Genomic DNA, 17285 nt, shown 5'->3' on the forward strand with positions numbered 1-17285 from the left:
GGAATGATTTTTGAGGGTCTTAGGGGAGGAGTCACCATGGAGGGCACCACAGCTCGTGGTGCTTGTCGTGGACCCTTTCCTGCAAGGTTTAAGCTTTCTGAAACTTCCACCACAGTGGCACATCACAGATGTGGTTTTAATACGAGCCGTAATGGCCTTTATGGTCATCACTTGGTGCCAAAAACTGCATTTTTTGGAAAATCATCTTTTGATCCCCATTTTTTTTGTCTTTCCAACTTTCGGATCTTACATAAGAATTCCTGCGCCTCTCTTCATTGTTAAATTGTAGTTATACATTATTATTGAAGGACGATTATCGAGTTTTGAAATTCTTCCGTTTTGTTTGGATTGCGGAATGTTTTAGGTAGCTAAGGGTTGTGTTAGGATTATTTTTATATGCTGCATTATTTTATTGAAAGTATAAAGGGAGTAAACTCAAGCTATCAGATAATACCTCTGAGGTATGTAATGCACCGTTTTCCTCCATTTTCAAGCACGATCTACGTCATTGATGGAATTAGTATTCTACATTTTAAATTCATATAAAGGTATGGTACAGTTCTGTTAAAAGGTTGGAAATACATTGTGAAAGTCTACAGTTATTGAAATGCTTAAGATATACGAATGTGATGTGATGGTGATATATATATATAATTATTTTTATAGTTGTAAATTGAGTTTGGAGACCCCTTATTCTGAGCATTGTGAGTTGATTCTATATGTGGTTTAATTATGAAGTAGTTGTGTATATGATTTTCATGTGAGTAAGGCCAGAGAATTAATAGTGTGAGCTTGCCCACATGATAAGTTAATAGCGGAAGTCCAATTGTATGATTGTCAACATGTGTAAAGGAAACACCAAATGAGAAGAATATATATGTATATATACAGATCCTAAATGTGAGAAGGTTATATAGAAATCCACGTGCTCATGTTCAAGTTATACGATAAGGCGGCAGAAATATCTTTATAGCATTGTTCATAAGACTACTAGGATCCTTGTGTCATCTAAACCTTTGTGAAGGTTGTTTTATGTCATTGAGTAGGCGTGCTTATATACTATTTGAAAGACTTAAATGTTATATGTACATAGTTGCAGTTTAGGAGTCTTAAAGAGGCCTATTTAAGCAGCAATCTCAGAGTCAGCTTATGTGCTATATGTGTTAAATAGACTCGATATGAGTCCAGTCGGCTCCGTGGTGATAATGACTATGTCACTATGTTACACCACCGATGTGGTAAATTCGATGAACAGATACAGTAATAGCTATAACTACAACTCAGTACACCACCATCATGGACATGTCAGGAAGACAACTGTTTATTTAGATAAAAACACCTCCGAAATGGTCATCTCAATTGGACAAGATCATCGTTATGACTGGATTATGTTCATCACTTGGGAAGTATGATTTGTATATGTGCTTACTTGGTTGTATTCACATACAAATATTAAGTTGTTAGCAGATTTCAACTTCCAGAATCTCAGGTTGTCTCAATATCTTCGATATACTTATGTTTATAGCCTCTAGCCTTACATCCCAGCACACGTTATTCGTACTGACGCCCCTTTTCATTGGAATTTTGTATTCGTGGTGCAGATAGACTTCAATTGTCAATCCTAGTAAGAGTCTAGCTACAACTAAGAGTTGGTATGGTCCTTTCTTTCAGGAGCCATGTGCTAGTTTTGATAGTATTGTATTTGATGTACTATATGGGTAGGCCAAAGCCCTATCCTGTGCACTCAATTTGTTATTCTTTAGAGGCTTTTATACTGTATGTATCGACTTTCCGTTGTCCTGTGACAGGTAGCCTTATCGGCCTAGGTATTACAATTTCAAATGTTATACAGCAAGCTTCTCAATTCAGTCAGTATCGAGGCCACGCCCCAAGTTTTTTGGGGCATGACACACTTCTTAGTGGAAAATAATTAAATGCAATAAATTGGAAGCTTTGATTAACTTATACAAGAGGAAGTCAAAAATAAACTAGGGAAGAGACAAACCTACCTTACCTTCCCTTTTCTAACTCTTAATAAAGGCTCGAGGGCCAATATGCCATACATACCAAAAGGGGGGATAAAAGGCATTCCACCATGTTACAACAGAATTAGCAAAACTTAGGAAGGGAAGAAACTACCTTCTCACCTCATACTATTAAACTTTACATGATTTTCACTTCATACCTTATATATTTGGAGAAACCACATCTAAACCATATGCATCTTATTCTCACAGATCCAAAGAATATGGCAGCAAACAAGATATTTCAACTTTGGATTAAGCAAACATCGACCAGCCTATCGATCATAACCCATAGCTGCAACAGGGATCCTGACTTTGTGACCTCTGCTACCTTTCAGTAAAACCTCTCCGAAACTGTAGGCTCCTGTTACTGATCGGACAGTGAGTGTTACCGTGAATTTCTTTGATGCACCGTGCCTTAAAGTCATTGCAGGAGGATTAGTTTCAATGGCAACTTCTGGAGCCATTCTTGCCGTTACAACATAAGTTTCTTCCTCAGCAACATTTGTCACTGTGCGTGTAATTATTCGAGTTCCCACAAGGTGTGAAACTGCAATTGAGGGTGAGTTGAAATTTGATGGTTGACCAAGGGTGTAGTTGCATGGGGAATGCGTGAACTTCTTTATTTCGAGAGCATCAATTCCAGGCACAGTGCACAAGAACCCCAAATAATCTTGATAACCTAAAATCAATAAAACAAAAGCTAAAGCAGTTAGAACATATTGAAAACTTAGTTATCAAGAGTCAGAATGGAGCTCTGAAAGCTGTTTGCATGTGGTATTCAACCAAGGTTAATGTTACACCCACTGTAGAGCTGCAAAAGTTTTGGGAAAAAACTATAATCTATAACATTCCTGAAAGACAAGAACCATCACTACTCTCGAGAATACAATCTTCCTTTATACTATTTGTGGTGAAGAGAAAATCTTCCAACAACAACACCATACCCTATATGTAGTCCCACAAAGTGCAGCCTGAGGAGGGTAGAGTGTACGCAGATCTTATCTCTACCACAGAGGTAAGGTAGAGAGGTGGTTTCCATTAGACCCTCGGCTCAAGAAAAAAAAGTCTAGAAAAAGACGTAATGGAAGTACAAGAGACTAATATATAGTAACAAAAACAACAGATAGTAGCAGCACAGTACTACAACAAAATAATACTATAATCGAACTACATGAGACCATGCACAATCTTCTATTATATTATTCTATCCATATAAGTTTCTTAAATGCAGGTTCAGCCACTAAAATTTCTTAGATGCACTAATCATTCTTGAATTCTACTTTATTCTTTTAGGGGAAGAAGTTAAGATAAGGCCATAGAGAAGACAAGTACATGCCAACCTTCACAAGAATCATTGCAAGTCAACAGAAAAGACAAAAGCACATTACCGAAATGTCAAGTTTGACTCCAGCCAACCAAAAGTAATTGCAAAGCAGGAGACAAAATCTAAGGTAATTTGGTATGATGAAGCTGAATTTTTCTTCACGAAGCAAGAGTGTAAAAATTAATTACTTCGTTTTTATAACCGAAAAATCCCAGAGTACCAATGGCGCAAGGTCCAAAACTCAGTGGGGATAAGGATCCTCCCTCAACCCTTCTCCACTTAACTACCAATCTTTGGTCTATGGCAGAGTTCGAACCTGTGAAGTGCGCCTAATCCATACATGTGATGTTGTGCTCCTAGCACTAGACCAAACCCTTGGGGCCCTAGAGTGGAAAATTATCACAACTCGAGTAAGGGAACCAGTCATGATTGTGTGTTCCTGTATCATTCCAATTAGAAAGGAAACAACAAAGGGAGACTGAAAATCTTGCAACTAGACTGTAGAACTCAAGTGTATCAAAGGCAATTAGTCAAATAGGATCCCCAGCTTAATTGTTGAAGGCACTAACTGCTCCCAATTAGCAAGAGGATTATCTAAGTAGGATTTATAATCTGGCTAGAAACAATAAACTATATCAAAACTAGAGCAAAGAGGAACAGAAGCTCACCTGCATCAAAAATAAGTCCGGGATCCAGAGCTGCTCTAGGATTAACATGTCCGCTTCCATAGTCAAATGGAGTAGCTGGAACGAGCGTCAAGGTCTCAGATCCAGAATACTGTTGTGCTTGAAGCGGTCTCTCCGCCCTATCAATGGTTGATGAAGTTGTCATCAATGCTGATTTAATAGCAGCAGGGCTCCAATGAGGATGGTGCTGCTTGATAAGGGCTGCTATTCCTGCTATATGGGGCGCTGCCATGCTAGTTCCAGAGATCAATGCAAATCCTTCACCTGATTCAAGCAAATATTTTGCAACAAATGGACATAAATGATCAATTTTCTTGGTATCAGATTATAATTTAAGTCCATTAAGCAAGAGGAGCCTCAAATTCAGGATACAAGGCTTCTTATATATTTCTAAATCGGTAAGGAAGCCACAAACTCAACTGCTAGTTCATTGTTTATGGCCAAGGAAAAAATAGGCTTGAAATCAAAATAAAGATGACTACTTAAACATATAAATCTACCATCTAACAGACAACATAAACATTTTAATTGATTTACCTATAAACAATAATATGAAGGCAACATACCACAATAGTTGGCTTCATCTGTCCCGTTGGGAGCCCAGGCAGCCCAAATAAGAGAACCAGGAGCCAGTATATCAGGTTTCAGGAGATCAGCATCTTGAAAGCTGTAATCTTTGACATTAGGTCCTCTAGCAGAGAAGACAGCTACTTGAGGTGCAGATTTGTGGAGTATCGGCCTCAACCCATTCCCAATGCTTCCTGTTGATTTAAAGCTCTTAACTCGTCCAGTCCAATCTCTTGAAGTCGTGATGTTGTAGTAGTTTACAAGCTCCTGAAAATAGAGACAAGCATACAACTTTAAATAACATAAGAAAAAATAGAAAGTTCTACCTATAGAAGCTAATTGAAATAGCATTTAATGAGACCACAAGTTGAACCAAACACTGATTTAAGTCATTAGAAGGGACAACGATTACTCTTTTTCATTCGGATTCTATATATGAAAAGAGACAGGTTATTATTTTTTTCCAAGATGTGTGATCCCCTTCGCCATAGTGGTACAGAGACAAAGACTACTTATGTGTTGAACAAAGACACACAAATCATACACCTCATTAGAATGTAGTGCGGCATCATCATACAACAGGAAACAAAACTACCATTTTCTGGACATGATATTTCATATAACCAAGAAATGTCTATTTTATTATAAGTGATTCCTAGCTCTTGAACTAACTAGAATATTTTCTTTATCTTTATCATCACATCCAGCAACTTCATCAATATATGTGATGTTGGTATCTGTGTTTAATGCACTATATACTTCATAACTTTTGTTTGACAATTTTCAAAGATTCCAACATCACATATAATGATGAAGTTGGATGTAACAATAAAGATTAAGAAAATATTCTAATTAGTTTCAAAATCTAGGAGTCGCGTATAATAAAATAAACATTATGCCAAATCTATTAAGAGTTCCTCCTTTTCCTTCCTGCTCAGGACTGGTCAAACATAAGGAAAGTGGGGCTTCTCTTTTCCTGATATAAGCATCATTCAATTGATCTATCCTATCAAGAATTAACTGGCCACCCTGAAAAACGATTTCTTAGGATACAAAAGAGGCAGGGAGTGATGTCCTGTTTGTGTGTAGGGGTACCAGAAGTCTCCTGGATTCAAACATAAAATTAGAAAGAGAAGAAGGAAACTACAGGTTCATGAGTGAGTTGGTGACAGACAGGAGCTTCTGTTGACATCTTGCTTGTACTGGTTCAAATGTGCCTCTAAAACACATACTAAATTTAGTGTCCATGCTTCTTAGTCTTAGCACTCAACCTTATCAGAAAAAGCAATTATCTTTCCATTAAAGAACCTCTCACGGCAATTTGCAATGTATAATAGTTTTGCAAATAAATTTGTCTATTGCAAGAGACGAGAAGCTTCAAGGAAACCAAAAACTATGACTTCCCATCACAGAAAGCTAAAAGACAATGACACCACTAAAAGAGTACAGAGAGTGTTGATACTTGCCATTGACATGGAAACATCTGTTATAAGAATCCCAGGAACTCTAACAGGAACCGGGTCAAATTTTGTTCCTGGTGAAGCATTTTCTACAGCAAGAACGAAGCCAGCTGCACCAAGAGCTTTTGCTGTTTCCGCGACTTTTTTAATCGATGCTGTGCCAACTACGAAATTGAAAGAATAACCACAAAGAAGGATGTTTCCCTCCACCAAATTCTTGTTTAAAACTTCTGGCCTTTGACAGTCAGCAGGACTATACTTCGTAACTGAAGAATCCAAAAGAACATCATTTGCTGCTACCATAGTGAATGTCCGGTTTGGATGTGTGGAAGCTGTAGAAACCAGACGTTTGCTTAGTAGTGGCAGAGATTTAAAACCAAAAACTAAGTCTCTATATTAGCATTTGAGTGTAAAAATGGTCACGATATAACACCCCACAGAAGCATCCCATAAATAAGGATCTCACTTCTCCTCATCAATAAGTATCTGATTATTCCCTTTTTTTTTCTTTTCTATTTTTGGCTTCATTGAGTGATTACACTATTTTGGGGATCTGAAGTTTCGAAAACCGCTAAACTTTGCGAAGACAGACAGGGAGAAGAGGGAACGAGTATAGATATAACATGAACAGCAAATCTGATGTTACACAATATTAATGCCATGGCAATTGAGGACATGGATTAGCCTTAATTGCATGATGTCACGAGCAACTAAAAACTTATGGAAGATGGATTACAGGGAAATGATGCCAGCTACAGCAAAGCAGCTGCTAAGCTATTCTTCATGGTGCTGTTAAACCAGATGTGCTACTTTAAAACACAAAGATGATAAACTGATCATTACTCTGACAAGTAGATGAATCAACAACATTATCAAAGAAACAAAGAAGAACAAAAAAGAAAGAAAAAAATATGACCCAACCACAACAGAAAAGTTACAAAGAAACATCTCGAAACTCAGCAATCATAAATTTCCTTCAAAGACCAAACATGTAAAAGTTCTGGATCAAACATAAATGAATCATCCATTTGCAGTTAAGGTAAAAACAAAGGGTGATAGTGTCTAAAGATGATTTAGACTTTTAATGAACGAACCAGAGAAAGATCAACTGATTGAGGGGCACCACTTAGAGTATGTCAAAGGGCATAAAGAGCTTACGTGATAGACCGAGTCCAGCTAAGACTTTCCCATTTCCTAATGTCAAATGATTCTTGTATCTACGATCATCAACTGCAGCAGCCACTGTTGCAATCCACGGACTATAAGAAACCAAAGTTTTGGGGAAAGGACCTCCATTACCAGCAGCCTGTGCAACAAATACACCGGCTTTCACAGCTGAAAGAAGTGTAGCATCAAAAGGGTTCAAAAATGTTGTCTTTGTAGTTGCTGGTGGACTGTTTGGCCCCACAGAGAGATTAAGAATGTCCACACCATCATGAACAGCCTGTAAATAGCAGTGCTCTTTTATCAGTTTTACAGTCTAAAAGATAACACTATCACTGCAAAACCAATCAATTATCAAATTCGAGCAAATTTTATAAGTTTTATTTAGGACTTTCCAAATGAGAGTATACTAAATCATGCCTAAAAAATACTTGCTGGTACCAAGTTGACTTCAGCTCTGAAATGCTTTGAATGAACGAATTGTACGCAATGTTATTGAAACTCATACCTTTGTTGCTGAAAGTGATGAAAGAATGTGAAACAAGGGGTCATCTCCTCATAGGTGAAATGTGCTCTGGAGAAGTTTGAACATAAAGTGATCCCTACCGAGTTGCAGTTAGTTCTTTGAATCTCAACTTGGAGAGTTGAATTAGTATCGGCATTATTGTATGCTGAATTAGTTATTTTAGTTGCAATTTCATTGAATAGTACAGAGCTAATATATTTTTGGTATTTATAATTTTTTGTAATTGTGCACTTAACTTCACTTCAAGTCTCTTTTTGCTCTCTTTAAAACACTGGTGGTACATATTTTATTCAATATATAGTTTAAAAACATACAAGTTCTGTTGCATCAATTCTTCTAAAAAAATTAGCGGTGTTTCACAAAGCCTTAATCATTTCTTTTCTCTTTTTTTTTTGGTTATTCATAAGATTTCATTAATAAAACACTAGGATGATGTCAAAAGTATATATCATGTTGAAGTTGAACTTAGAGTAGATCTTTTTCTTCAATTGGATCTAACCAACTACCACAAAAAGGTATTTTCTCTTTATACCAAACGAAAACTATTAGTACCCCTATATCCCTTTTTATGGTACAAATCATGAGATCTTTATTTTGTTCCTCTCATTCCAAACCCAGAAAATACCAAATGTTTTTTGCTTCTCAAGCAGCTTTCCTCTGCCTGATTTTTGGAATCTCCAACTCTCACTTAACCATTGTCCACAACAACAAAATTGACATTAAACAATGACAAAGCTAAAGACTAAAAGTTCAGCAGTGATCCTGCAATGTAGTAAATGATGATCTGCATCCTCCCTACTATAATCCTTTTCCATTGTGTATTCCCCTCTTGAGCGAACTTTAACCAATGCCTTGATGAAAATACTCAACCACATAATCCCCAACCCTCCTTACATGGATATTGTCCATTTCCTCATTAAACCAGATGATATTTTTTTCTCCCCATCCTTCCTTCCTATTGAAAGTCTCTCCTTAAATCTCCCAATTGATTCGGGACTGGTGATGATGATGATGATGATATATATATATATATATATACAAGGACGTGAAATATTTGGAGATTCTAGATAGAGATGATTATCCATATTGTCGTCAACCCAACTTGTTTGGGATTGAGGTGTTGTTGTTTGCGTTGCCTCAAGCACCAGCTACCAAAGAGGACTTCTGTTTATAAATTTCATCATGAAGGCATTTTTAAGTACCTAATCAGTATTGTAGAGCTTTGGAGTCCATACATCCTGCATTTCTCCAACTAATACCAAAATGAATTTGTCAATCTGAAAATTTTCCTAAAGAGATACTACAGCTATCTTGCATGTGAATCAGAAAGAATTAGTGTGTCGTCAGTGTGAGATATATACATTCCACCTAGTGGCCAATATATGCATTTCACCCAGTGGTCACTGCTCCAATTTCAGTAACAAAACCTTTTACACCCCCAACCCCTGCTTTTGTTCTCTCTATCAACTTCATAATTGTTCCATCACAAAAAGGAATAAATGGGGAGATAAGGGGTCCCCTATCTCATTCTTCTCATCAGTATTGTCAAATGCGAAAAGTGTTAAAAAAACGCTCCAGGTCTATCGGGACTTTAAGCACAAAGTGCAATTAAAGTTTGAGCCTTAGTTTTTTTAAAAAAAAAGGCTCAACAAAAGAAAATATAATGATTCCCTTTAACAATTAATATATTTTATTTGCTAATCATAACAATTTTTTAGAATTCTTTTATCCAAGATAGAACTTATGGGCAATGAGGAACATTGCCTTAACACTGAGGTGCAGCCTTAGTGATGCAAAGTGCCTACCCAGCTTCAGGGCTTAGCGCGCCTCAAATGAACCTTTGACAACACTGCTTCTCGTACTTCTGAAGAAGCCACAAGTTGTTGTTGAGTATGACAAAAAGAAAAATAGTAGCATCTAATCAATGATCTTCACTTTTGTCCAAAACAAATTATTTTCTTAATAATCAAGAAATCCTATGTGAGTTAACTGACCAACCCAAATTGTGCATTATATCAGAGGCTTTAGTCGGGAGCAAAGTTTGAACTCATGAGGTGCGCCTAGCTCACATTCACATGTAGGTCTTTACCACTGAACTGAAGCCCCACGGGCAAAAGCAGAAATCTGAATTAACATGATTATATGCTTCTCTATATCCAAACTCAAGCTTCTTAACTTTGAATCTACCATTCCATTCACTATCAGAGCGGCATGTAGAATCAGCCTTGCTCCCATAAATGCTGTTTGCAAGTTAAAGTAAGTTCTTTTATTACTTGGTCTTAGCCTTCTCGAATAACATGTTGGGTATTATACTAGACACTGCCCACAAAGGCTGATGGCTCAGATATAGGTATCATCTTTTTGCTTCTATTTTTCTATCTTTGTGAAAAAATTCTGCTTTTACTTTGTTTCTAACTTTCTATTAGCTTTGATATCTAATTCTTCCATCTAGTTGATGTTTACAAGACTTTTAGTCTCAACTTGTATAACTTTGGTTGTGACAAGATTCTAGAGCTAATCTTCCTTGGCATTAGAAAATGGGTACCTTTGTGATTATTTTACTTTACACAAAAAGTGCCTGAGCCACAGAGGATAACCCAATTCTCCAAGTGAATTCTTGTTTTTTAATAAAGATCACCCAAATGTCCTCCTGTCTACTGTGATGAACTCAAATATGTAGATTATAGCACCCATGCATGAAATCTCAGTGCCACTCAAACCCATAGTGCAACAATTTCTAAGTTAAAGCTTGCATGCATATTGTTCATACATGCTAATTATTTTCAACGGCCATACCTGTTCAATAGCAGCAACTACATCTGCAACAAACCCTCCAAATAGCCTGTATAGTGCCTTGTATACAGCAACTCTACAAGGAACGAGAATTTCCAATTTTTAGATGAATTTTCAATACTAAAGAGACCAGACACTATGCTAGTCAAATCTTGGAAGAGTTACTTAAACTTACCTCGCACGAGGTGCCATACCACTTGCTCTTCCAAACTCAAATCCATGCATTCTGACAGGAATCCCATTGTTTCCAGCAGCGATAGCTGCTGTGTGGCTGGCAAAAAGTATCATTGGTGTCAGTCTGGAAACAAATATTGTGATAGACAGTAGCCAAAATAAATTAAAATGAGAAATATAGTCTATACGAGAAAAGTAGCTTTCAACTACAGAAGCTTTATGAAAAAAAAAATCTTGGGAGATCAATCTTATAAAGCAATTCCTCTTGCACTGAAGCATGTTCGAAAATCAAAATGACGATGACTTTTTTTTGTTGATCAGTTCAAAATGACGATGTCAATCCCCTTAAAGTAGCTCAATTTATTCATGTTGGTAAAGAGCAGAAAAATTTTCCACAAGATGATAATAATGTTTTGTTGTTAGTAATCACTAAGTCTATCATTTTGGTGATTTGACAATCAAAAGGTACTTGGTCCAAATACACACTGAAGAACAAAAGATTTTTGTCTTCAGGAAACTATGCAGTTTCTTAAGTGAACATAGCTACTTCTGAACTCCCACAAAGTACTAAATTTCTTTTAGCATCTACAGTTGTGTAAGCCCTTGTCAACAAAAATTGAAGTTTACCCAACAGAATATCAGTTGGAAAACACCATTACTTAGCTCTTAGAACACAACGAAGTTAACATCGTAAAAAAATAAGCTCAAACCTTCCATGTCCATCACCATCTAGAGGAGAATCAAAATCAATTGCAGGATTAAATGAACCAGCTGCTTTTGCAGCTTCCACAAAATGTTGAGCCCCTATAATCTTCCCATTGCAATAGTCTTTCTTGGTGTTAGGATCAATTTCACATTTTCCTCTATATTTTGGTAGAGGTCCATAGGGCTCAGTGTTGTGGCTTGCAAAACTTGGATGGTGTGGATAGATGCCAGAGTCGATGAAACCTATTACGATATCCTCGCCTGCCCGGTCAAATCCACCACCTGTCGGCCATACTCCTGTAGGGAGCCCCAAAAACTGTGGCGTGTGAGTTGTAAGTCTCTTCACCTTCCAATCTCTCTCCACAGACTTCACACCAGGAGCTCGTCTGAGGATTTCTGCCTACTAATGTATTCTTTATGTAAGAAAATACAGGTAGAAAAATACTGATCATGCTCAATAATAAATAGAAGGAAAAAGAAGAGCAGTCTCTGAAAAAGCGGAGTGTCACCTGCTCGTGTGAAATATGAGCTGCGAAGCCATTAATGAGATGGCGGTAGCTGTAGATTTTCTTGTAGGTCCCACGGTCAAATAGCAAAGCTAGAAGCATATCATGCTTCTTTTCCAGATGTTGGGCATAGGATGTAACCGATTCACTGAAAGCACAATGGAAATAAGAGTAAGCATATCACAGACAGTTATCTGAAAGAGTGAACTATAGGTTGTGACACGCCAATATCCAATAAGAACAAAGCTTCTTGTACAAACTGAGAACTCTCGGTATGTATGGTATGACGGAGAGAATTTTCTTGAAAATGTTTTCCACCATGAAGACTGAAGACATCTTCTGGTGTTTTGATTACCCCAAAACATTTCTAAAGAAAAAACAATCATTTGAATGGAAAAATATGACTTCCCTCACTTACGAGAAAAAAACATTTCTTTTACTAGTATCCTAACTGTTACTCCATATCAATTGCTCCAACCAACCCTAAATATTATTATAAATCTTTAACACTCCAAAACTTCATCAAATTTATCAATACAAAACACTACAACCCAACTGATAACATTTTGAATATGTTAAATACTAACCAACTGATGACATTATAATCACCCTTCAATAATAATTTTCCAGAAAATATTTTCTACTCACTATCCAAAGACTAGAAAACATTTTCAAGGAAAACAATTTCCAGGAAATCATTTTCGAGGTAAATATTTCACTTCATATTGAACTCAAATTTCCCGTTTTCATCTTCTTTTTTTTTAGTTAAATCATAGTATCATTGTTTACAAGCGAGCATCATGGAACGAAGTGAACATTGTACAAAATGCATATGCATGGAGAACCATTTATGTAAAAATGAATCTCATAGAAATAACATTACAATGTCACTGATTATATTACCAAAGCTCTACAAATTTCAGAACTATCACAGTTTTTGTCATGACTCACAACCAATTGTAACACAGTTTTCCTTTGTACAAAAAATGCATATGCATGGAGATATAATCTTTTATGGGAAATAAATTCAAATATCATTACAATGTCACACTGATAATATTACCAAGTTATACAAAGTTCAAAAGTATCACATTTTTGTCACAAGCAATTGTAACATCACTTTCCTTTCTAACACATACCAAAAACTGAAAGTAAAATTTACATGAATGAAAATTTGATAAATTTTCTAATTTAAAGAGAAATATTGGCAAAACTTGCAATCTCTCCTAGGTACTCTAGTTTTAGCTCTAAACAAATACATTTTGCACAAACATAATATATTCTTCTTTTTCTTTTTCCTCTGATAAGCTAAACTGTTAATTACAGATGAATTTTGTTTCCTTGGATGAAAAGGGCAATGAAAGATACTAGATGTTAGTTTACATCAACATCCATCAGTAGCAGAAAAACAAATAATCCATTAATCTAAACAACTTGAAAAAAAGTCAAAGTTTTAAGAATTTATCAACTCCATAAGCACCTTCCTAAGATGAACATGTGCAAATTGAGGTGGCACCTAACAGCTTTAACAAGATCATTTTTTTTCTTGTCAATTATAAAAAGTCAGCAAAAAATATACAAATGAACCATGTAGCCACATAAACAGACTAATCAACTGTTATTTTCTATTATTTTTATTTTTATGACAAGGGAACCTGCGGCCACTATCCTTTAGGTGCACACAGGGTAAAAACCCCTCCTGTGCAACAGCTCGCAGACCAGGCAGGAATGGTAAGCCGCACTAGGCAAGCTCCACGCGACAAGCTCGACCCAGAAGATCGGTCAAACCCTTGTTGTCGCATACTAGGGGTTTTGAACTTGAGAACTCCATTATTGGAAGACCCAAACCAAACCATATGAGCCACCCCAAAGGGTACTAATCAACTGTTATTTTCACACTTCACCTCATGATGTTCAAACACCTGATGGGAAAAAAAGGTGAAATAAGAGAAAAACAAAAAGAAAGTGGTCATACCTAGTAGTATCAATTTTCTCATCAGACTCTGCAGCAGTTGCTTCAAAACCATCAATGCCACCTTTATAACTTATGACAGGCTCTCCTTCAACTGTCACTATGTAGATTTCAGCCTTCCCAACATTCAAGATACCGAATAACAGGACAATAATAACACTAAACCACATCTCTCCCATTTCAGCAGAGTCTCTTCGGACACCTTCAAATCCAAGATGCCTACAGTGTCTGTTTCAATCCACACAAAAAATCAAATCCAAAATACCAAAACATAACACAATTATTCCAAAGTTTCACACACAAACACACAGTAGCACACACGTGTAATTTTGGAATTCACTAGTGTTAGTACTATATGCATCATTTCTTGTACCCACCTCACAAAATCAAGAAATCACAAAGAGGAACTCACCCCAGCTCAAGAAACTCAAAGGGTATTCATAACTTTATCTATTTTAAAGCAACTATACAAAAAATACAGAAAACCCCAGATGTTCAATACTATAAAGTACTATTATTGTACAACTCTGCAAGCAAACTGTAGAGTAAACTTGTGTAGTACTCTATGCATCACCCCTTGTACCCACCTCAAAAATCAAGAAAAATACAGAGCATAAATTGTCTCCAGCTCAAGAAACTGAAAAGGGTATTCACAACTAAACTAAGAAAATCCAAATATTTCAAAAAAAAAACAGAAAAATCCCCAGATGCCAAATTAGCTAAATAATGCAAATGTTCATCTCTACTACTTAAAACAGAAGTAATATAAGTTGATCCAAAAGCTTAAGCAAAACCCCTTCTACATTACTTGAAAAATGTGTTTAACTTAGAAGTGAAAAGCAGCTGAAGAAAATCAAAGAAAAAGAACAAAAACCCAAGTAAGAAAAAGAAGGAAAATAAAGAAAGGTGAGATCTTTAGTCACAAAATGAACCAAGAAAAGAATCAAATCATCAAAAATGGTAAACATGAACTCTTTTTAACCAGACAAAGTATAAAAAAACAAGAAGGAATATATGTATATTATACTTTTTTGTGTGTCTAAGGGAAAAGCAGAGGCACCATGAAGGATCACACAATGATGAAATTGTTGTTGATGTAGCTTTGTTGGAGGGTCTCTACTCAAAGAGAGTAAAAGAGTAGGGAATGCAAAACCTATAGATACAGAAAAGTGTGTATTTGTAGAGAGAGAGAGAGAGAAACAGAGTGATGTGTGAAAAGAAATAAGTTAAGGGCACCTTTGGTTGGAATATAAATTATCCCGAAATTAATTATAACTAAATTAGTTATTTTGAAATTTTTGTTTCACCCTTTTTAATGTGAGATAAAAATAATAATATAATTTTAAAATAAATTATTTCATAATTTTATCATAATCAAATATAAAATAAATCCAATTATTTTTATCTCTCGTACCAATTGGAATCCTTAGTGAAGTGTAGTGTGGAGGTTGTTAGGGTTCTTTTCAATTTTGTCGTTATTTTTACTTTACTTTTTTTTTATGTAATAGTAATTCTTTTTTCAATTACCAAAATGGATTATGATTTGGACGAGTGTCAAAATATTGTAAAATTTATGTAATCTTTGAAATTAATTTTCTTAATATTAAATAACAATATTATATATTTCTCTTTCATATATATATGATTTTTATAAAGCGATAATAATAACAATAACATGTTTAATATAGTTTTATAAGTGACGTTGAAAAAAAGTGAGGTGAATGTAAACTTTTACTTCTATCCTTGAGGGGTAAAGTAATTATTAGTGATAAATCGTCACTTCAAGAACGAATTTGAAAGAATAGAAAAGGCAATAATGAAGAAAAAGAAGTATCAAAAGTAAAATAGTGTAGATAGTGAAAGATTGTACACAATTGTTCAATTTTGAAATCTTCCGCTTTTAATTTATTATATTTTTAAAATTATATTTATTATAAATTTATTGAATTTTTGCACATAAATTTATATTTTGTATCAAAAATACCAAAGTTAGATTGACGTAACTATCCTATTAAATAATTTTTATAACTAACTTCAATTAGAGGATATTTTGATTATTTTAATTACAATGACTTAAATTGATAATTTATATTTTGGATTCTGTCTAATTTAAATTGAAAAGTAAAATTAATTAATTGAATTTCATATAATTTTAATTCCAAACGGGTCCCTCTTTTATTATTATTTTTATTTTTTTGTTTATATGATTTTTATTTTGTTTTTTGTTTTTATATTTGTAATGCTTTTATGTGTGTTTTTCTGTAGAAACGCGCTTAAGACAAAATCACCGAAGATGGAGGAATTTTGTATGAAATCATTATTAACTAAAAGAGAAAAAAAAAGTTTTTTTGTAATAATTACGATAGGGTCATCTTTCTTTTTACAAAATAACACTTTTTACCCATAAAAAGATAGACATGTAATATTAGGACAAATTTTTTCTAAAATCCACCATACAAGAAAGAGAAGAAAAAAAATTAGAAAAGAACTACGTATCTCAAAATAATATCACTTTAGAAATTCAAGAATGCATAGAATTTTAAAGAAAATAATTAACCTACTTTATTAAATAATAACAATTTAATAAATTATATTTATATTTATTATTTTCATAATTGACGTAAAAAGAGGTAAAGTAATAGTTAAAATGAATTTTCTAATTAACAACTAGATTTAGATTCTATGGCAATACACTAATGACAAAAATTATTGTTAAAGGTTAGAAGTCACAAGATGAGAGTTTCCATGTTATTTTGAAAAGCATCTTATAGTATAGATTATAAAATTAGATATTGCACTTTAATCCATATTAGGAATAAGTAAGCTTAAAGTTATATCATGTGACTTTTTAATGCTTAGTCTTAGCTAAACTTCATATTCATAACAAAGTACTAAATTGTATTTCATAAATATTTATTTAGGATTTGAAATCTTCTTTATCCGATAAGTGTAAATGGCACTGCAAATTAATTTATATATTTATAAAAATAAATTTTTTAGTGTATGCATGAATGTTTGAGTATAAAAGAATATATATATCAGTCATCTTTATATCATTTGTCATAACTTCAAGAAACTGTTTACTTTTAATTTAATTATTTTTTATTAAATATAAGCAATATTTAATTATAGCTTTAAAATATTATATGTTATCTTAATGTATTTGAATGAGTACTTAATCATATAACCACATAATTTGAAATTGTATAAACCTTACAAATCAATTAGCTATTTGATTACTATATCTAATTACAAATTCAAATACATTGAGGGGATGTTATGACAATTTTGAAAATTTCAGGGTGTATAATTGGAAATTTGATCTTTTTTTTTTCATTTCATAGCTGTAAAAAAGTTCACGCCATTAATTAATTCTTCAAA

General features: G+C 34.5%; 1 protein-coding gene across 2 annotated transcripts; it reads right to left on the reverse strand.

Annotated features, from left to right (window-relative positions):
- Window positions 1-1927: 1927 nt before the first annotated feature.
- LOC129891299 (subtilisin-like protease SBT2.5) lies at window positions 1928-15124 on the reverse strand. 2 transcript variants are annotated; one of them, XM_055966607.1, is made up of 11 exons: window positions 14932-15124; window positions 13908-14132; window positions 11936-12080; window positions 11432-11826; window positions 10723-10818; window positions 10551-10623; window positions 7223-7508; window positions 6071-6396; window positions 4604-4871; window positions 4020-4301; window positions 1928-2706 (listed from the first exon to the last, which is right to left on the reverse strand). In XM_055966607.1, the coding sequence occupies exons 2-11, from the start codon at window positions 14081-14083 to the stop codon at window positions 2300-2302; spliced, it is 2454 nt and encodes an 817-aa protein (XP_055822582.1). In that variant the 5' UTR covers window positions 14084-14132; window positions 14932-15124; the 3' UTR covers window positions 1928-2299. The 2 variants fall into 2 exon arrangements, with proteins under 2 accessions (XP_055822582.1, XP_055822584.1); XM_055966609.1 differs by having other exon boundaries at window positions 14965-15113.
- Between the last annotated feature and the right edge of the window lie 2161 nt (window positions 15125-17285).

This window comes from Solanum dulcamara, chromosome 6 (genome assembly GCF_947179165.1).
Source record: "Solanum dulcamara chromosome 6, daSolDulc1.2, whole genome shotgun sequence".
Taxonomy (NCBI): domain Eukaryota; kingdom Viridiplantae; phylum Streptophyta; class Magnoliopsida; order Solanales; family Solanaceae; genus Solanum; species Solanum dulcamara.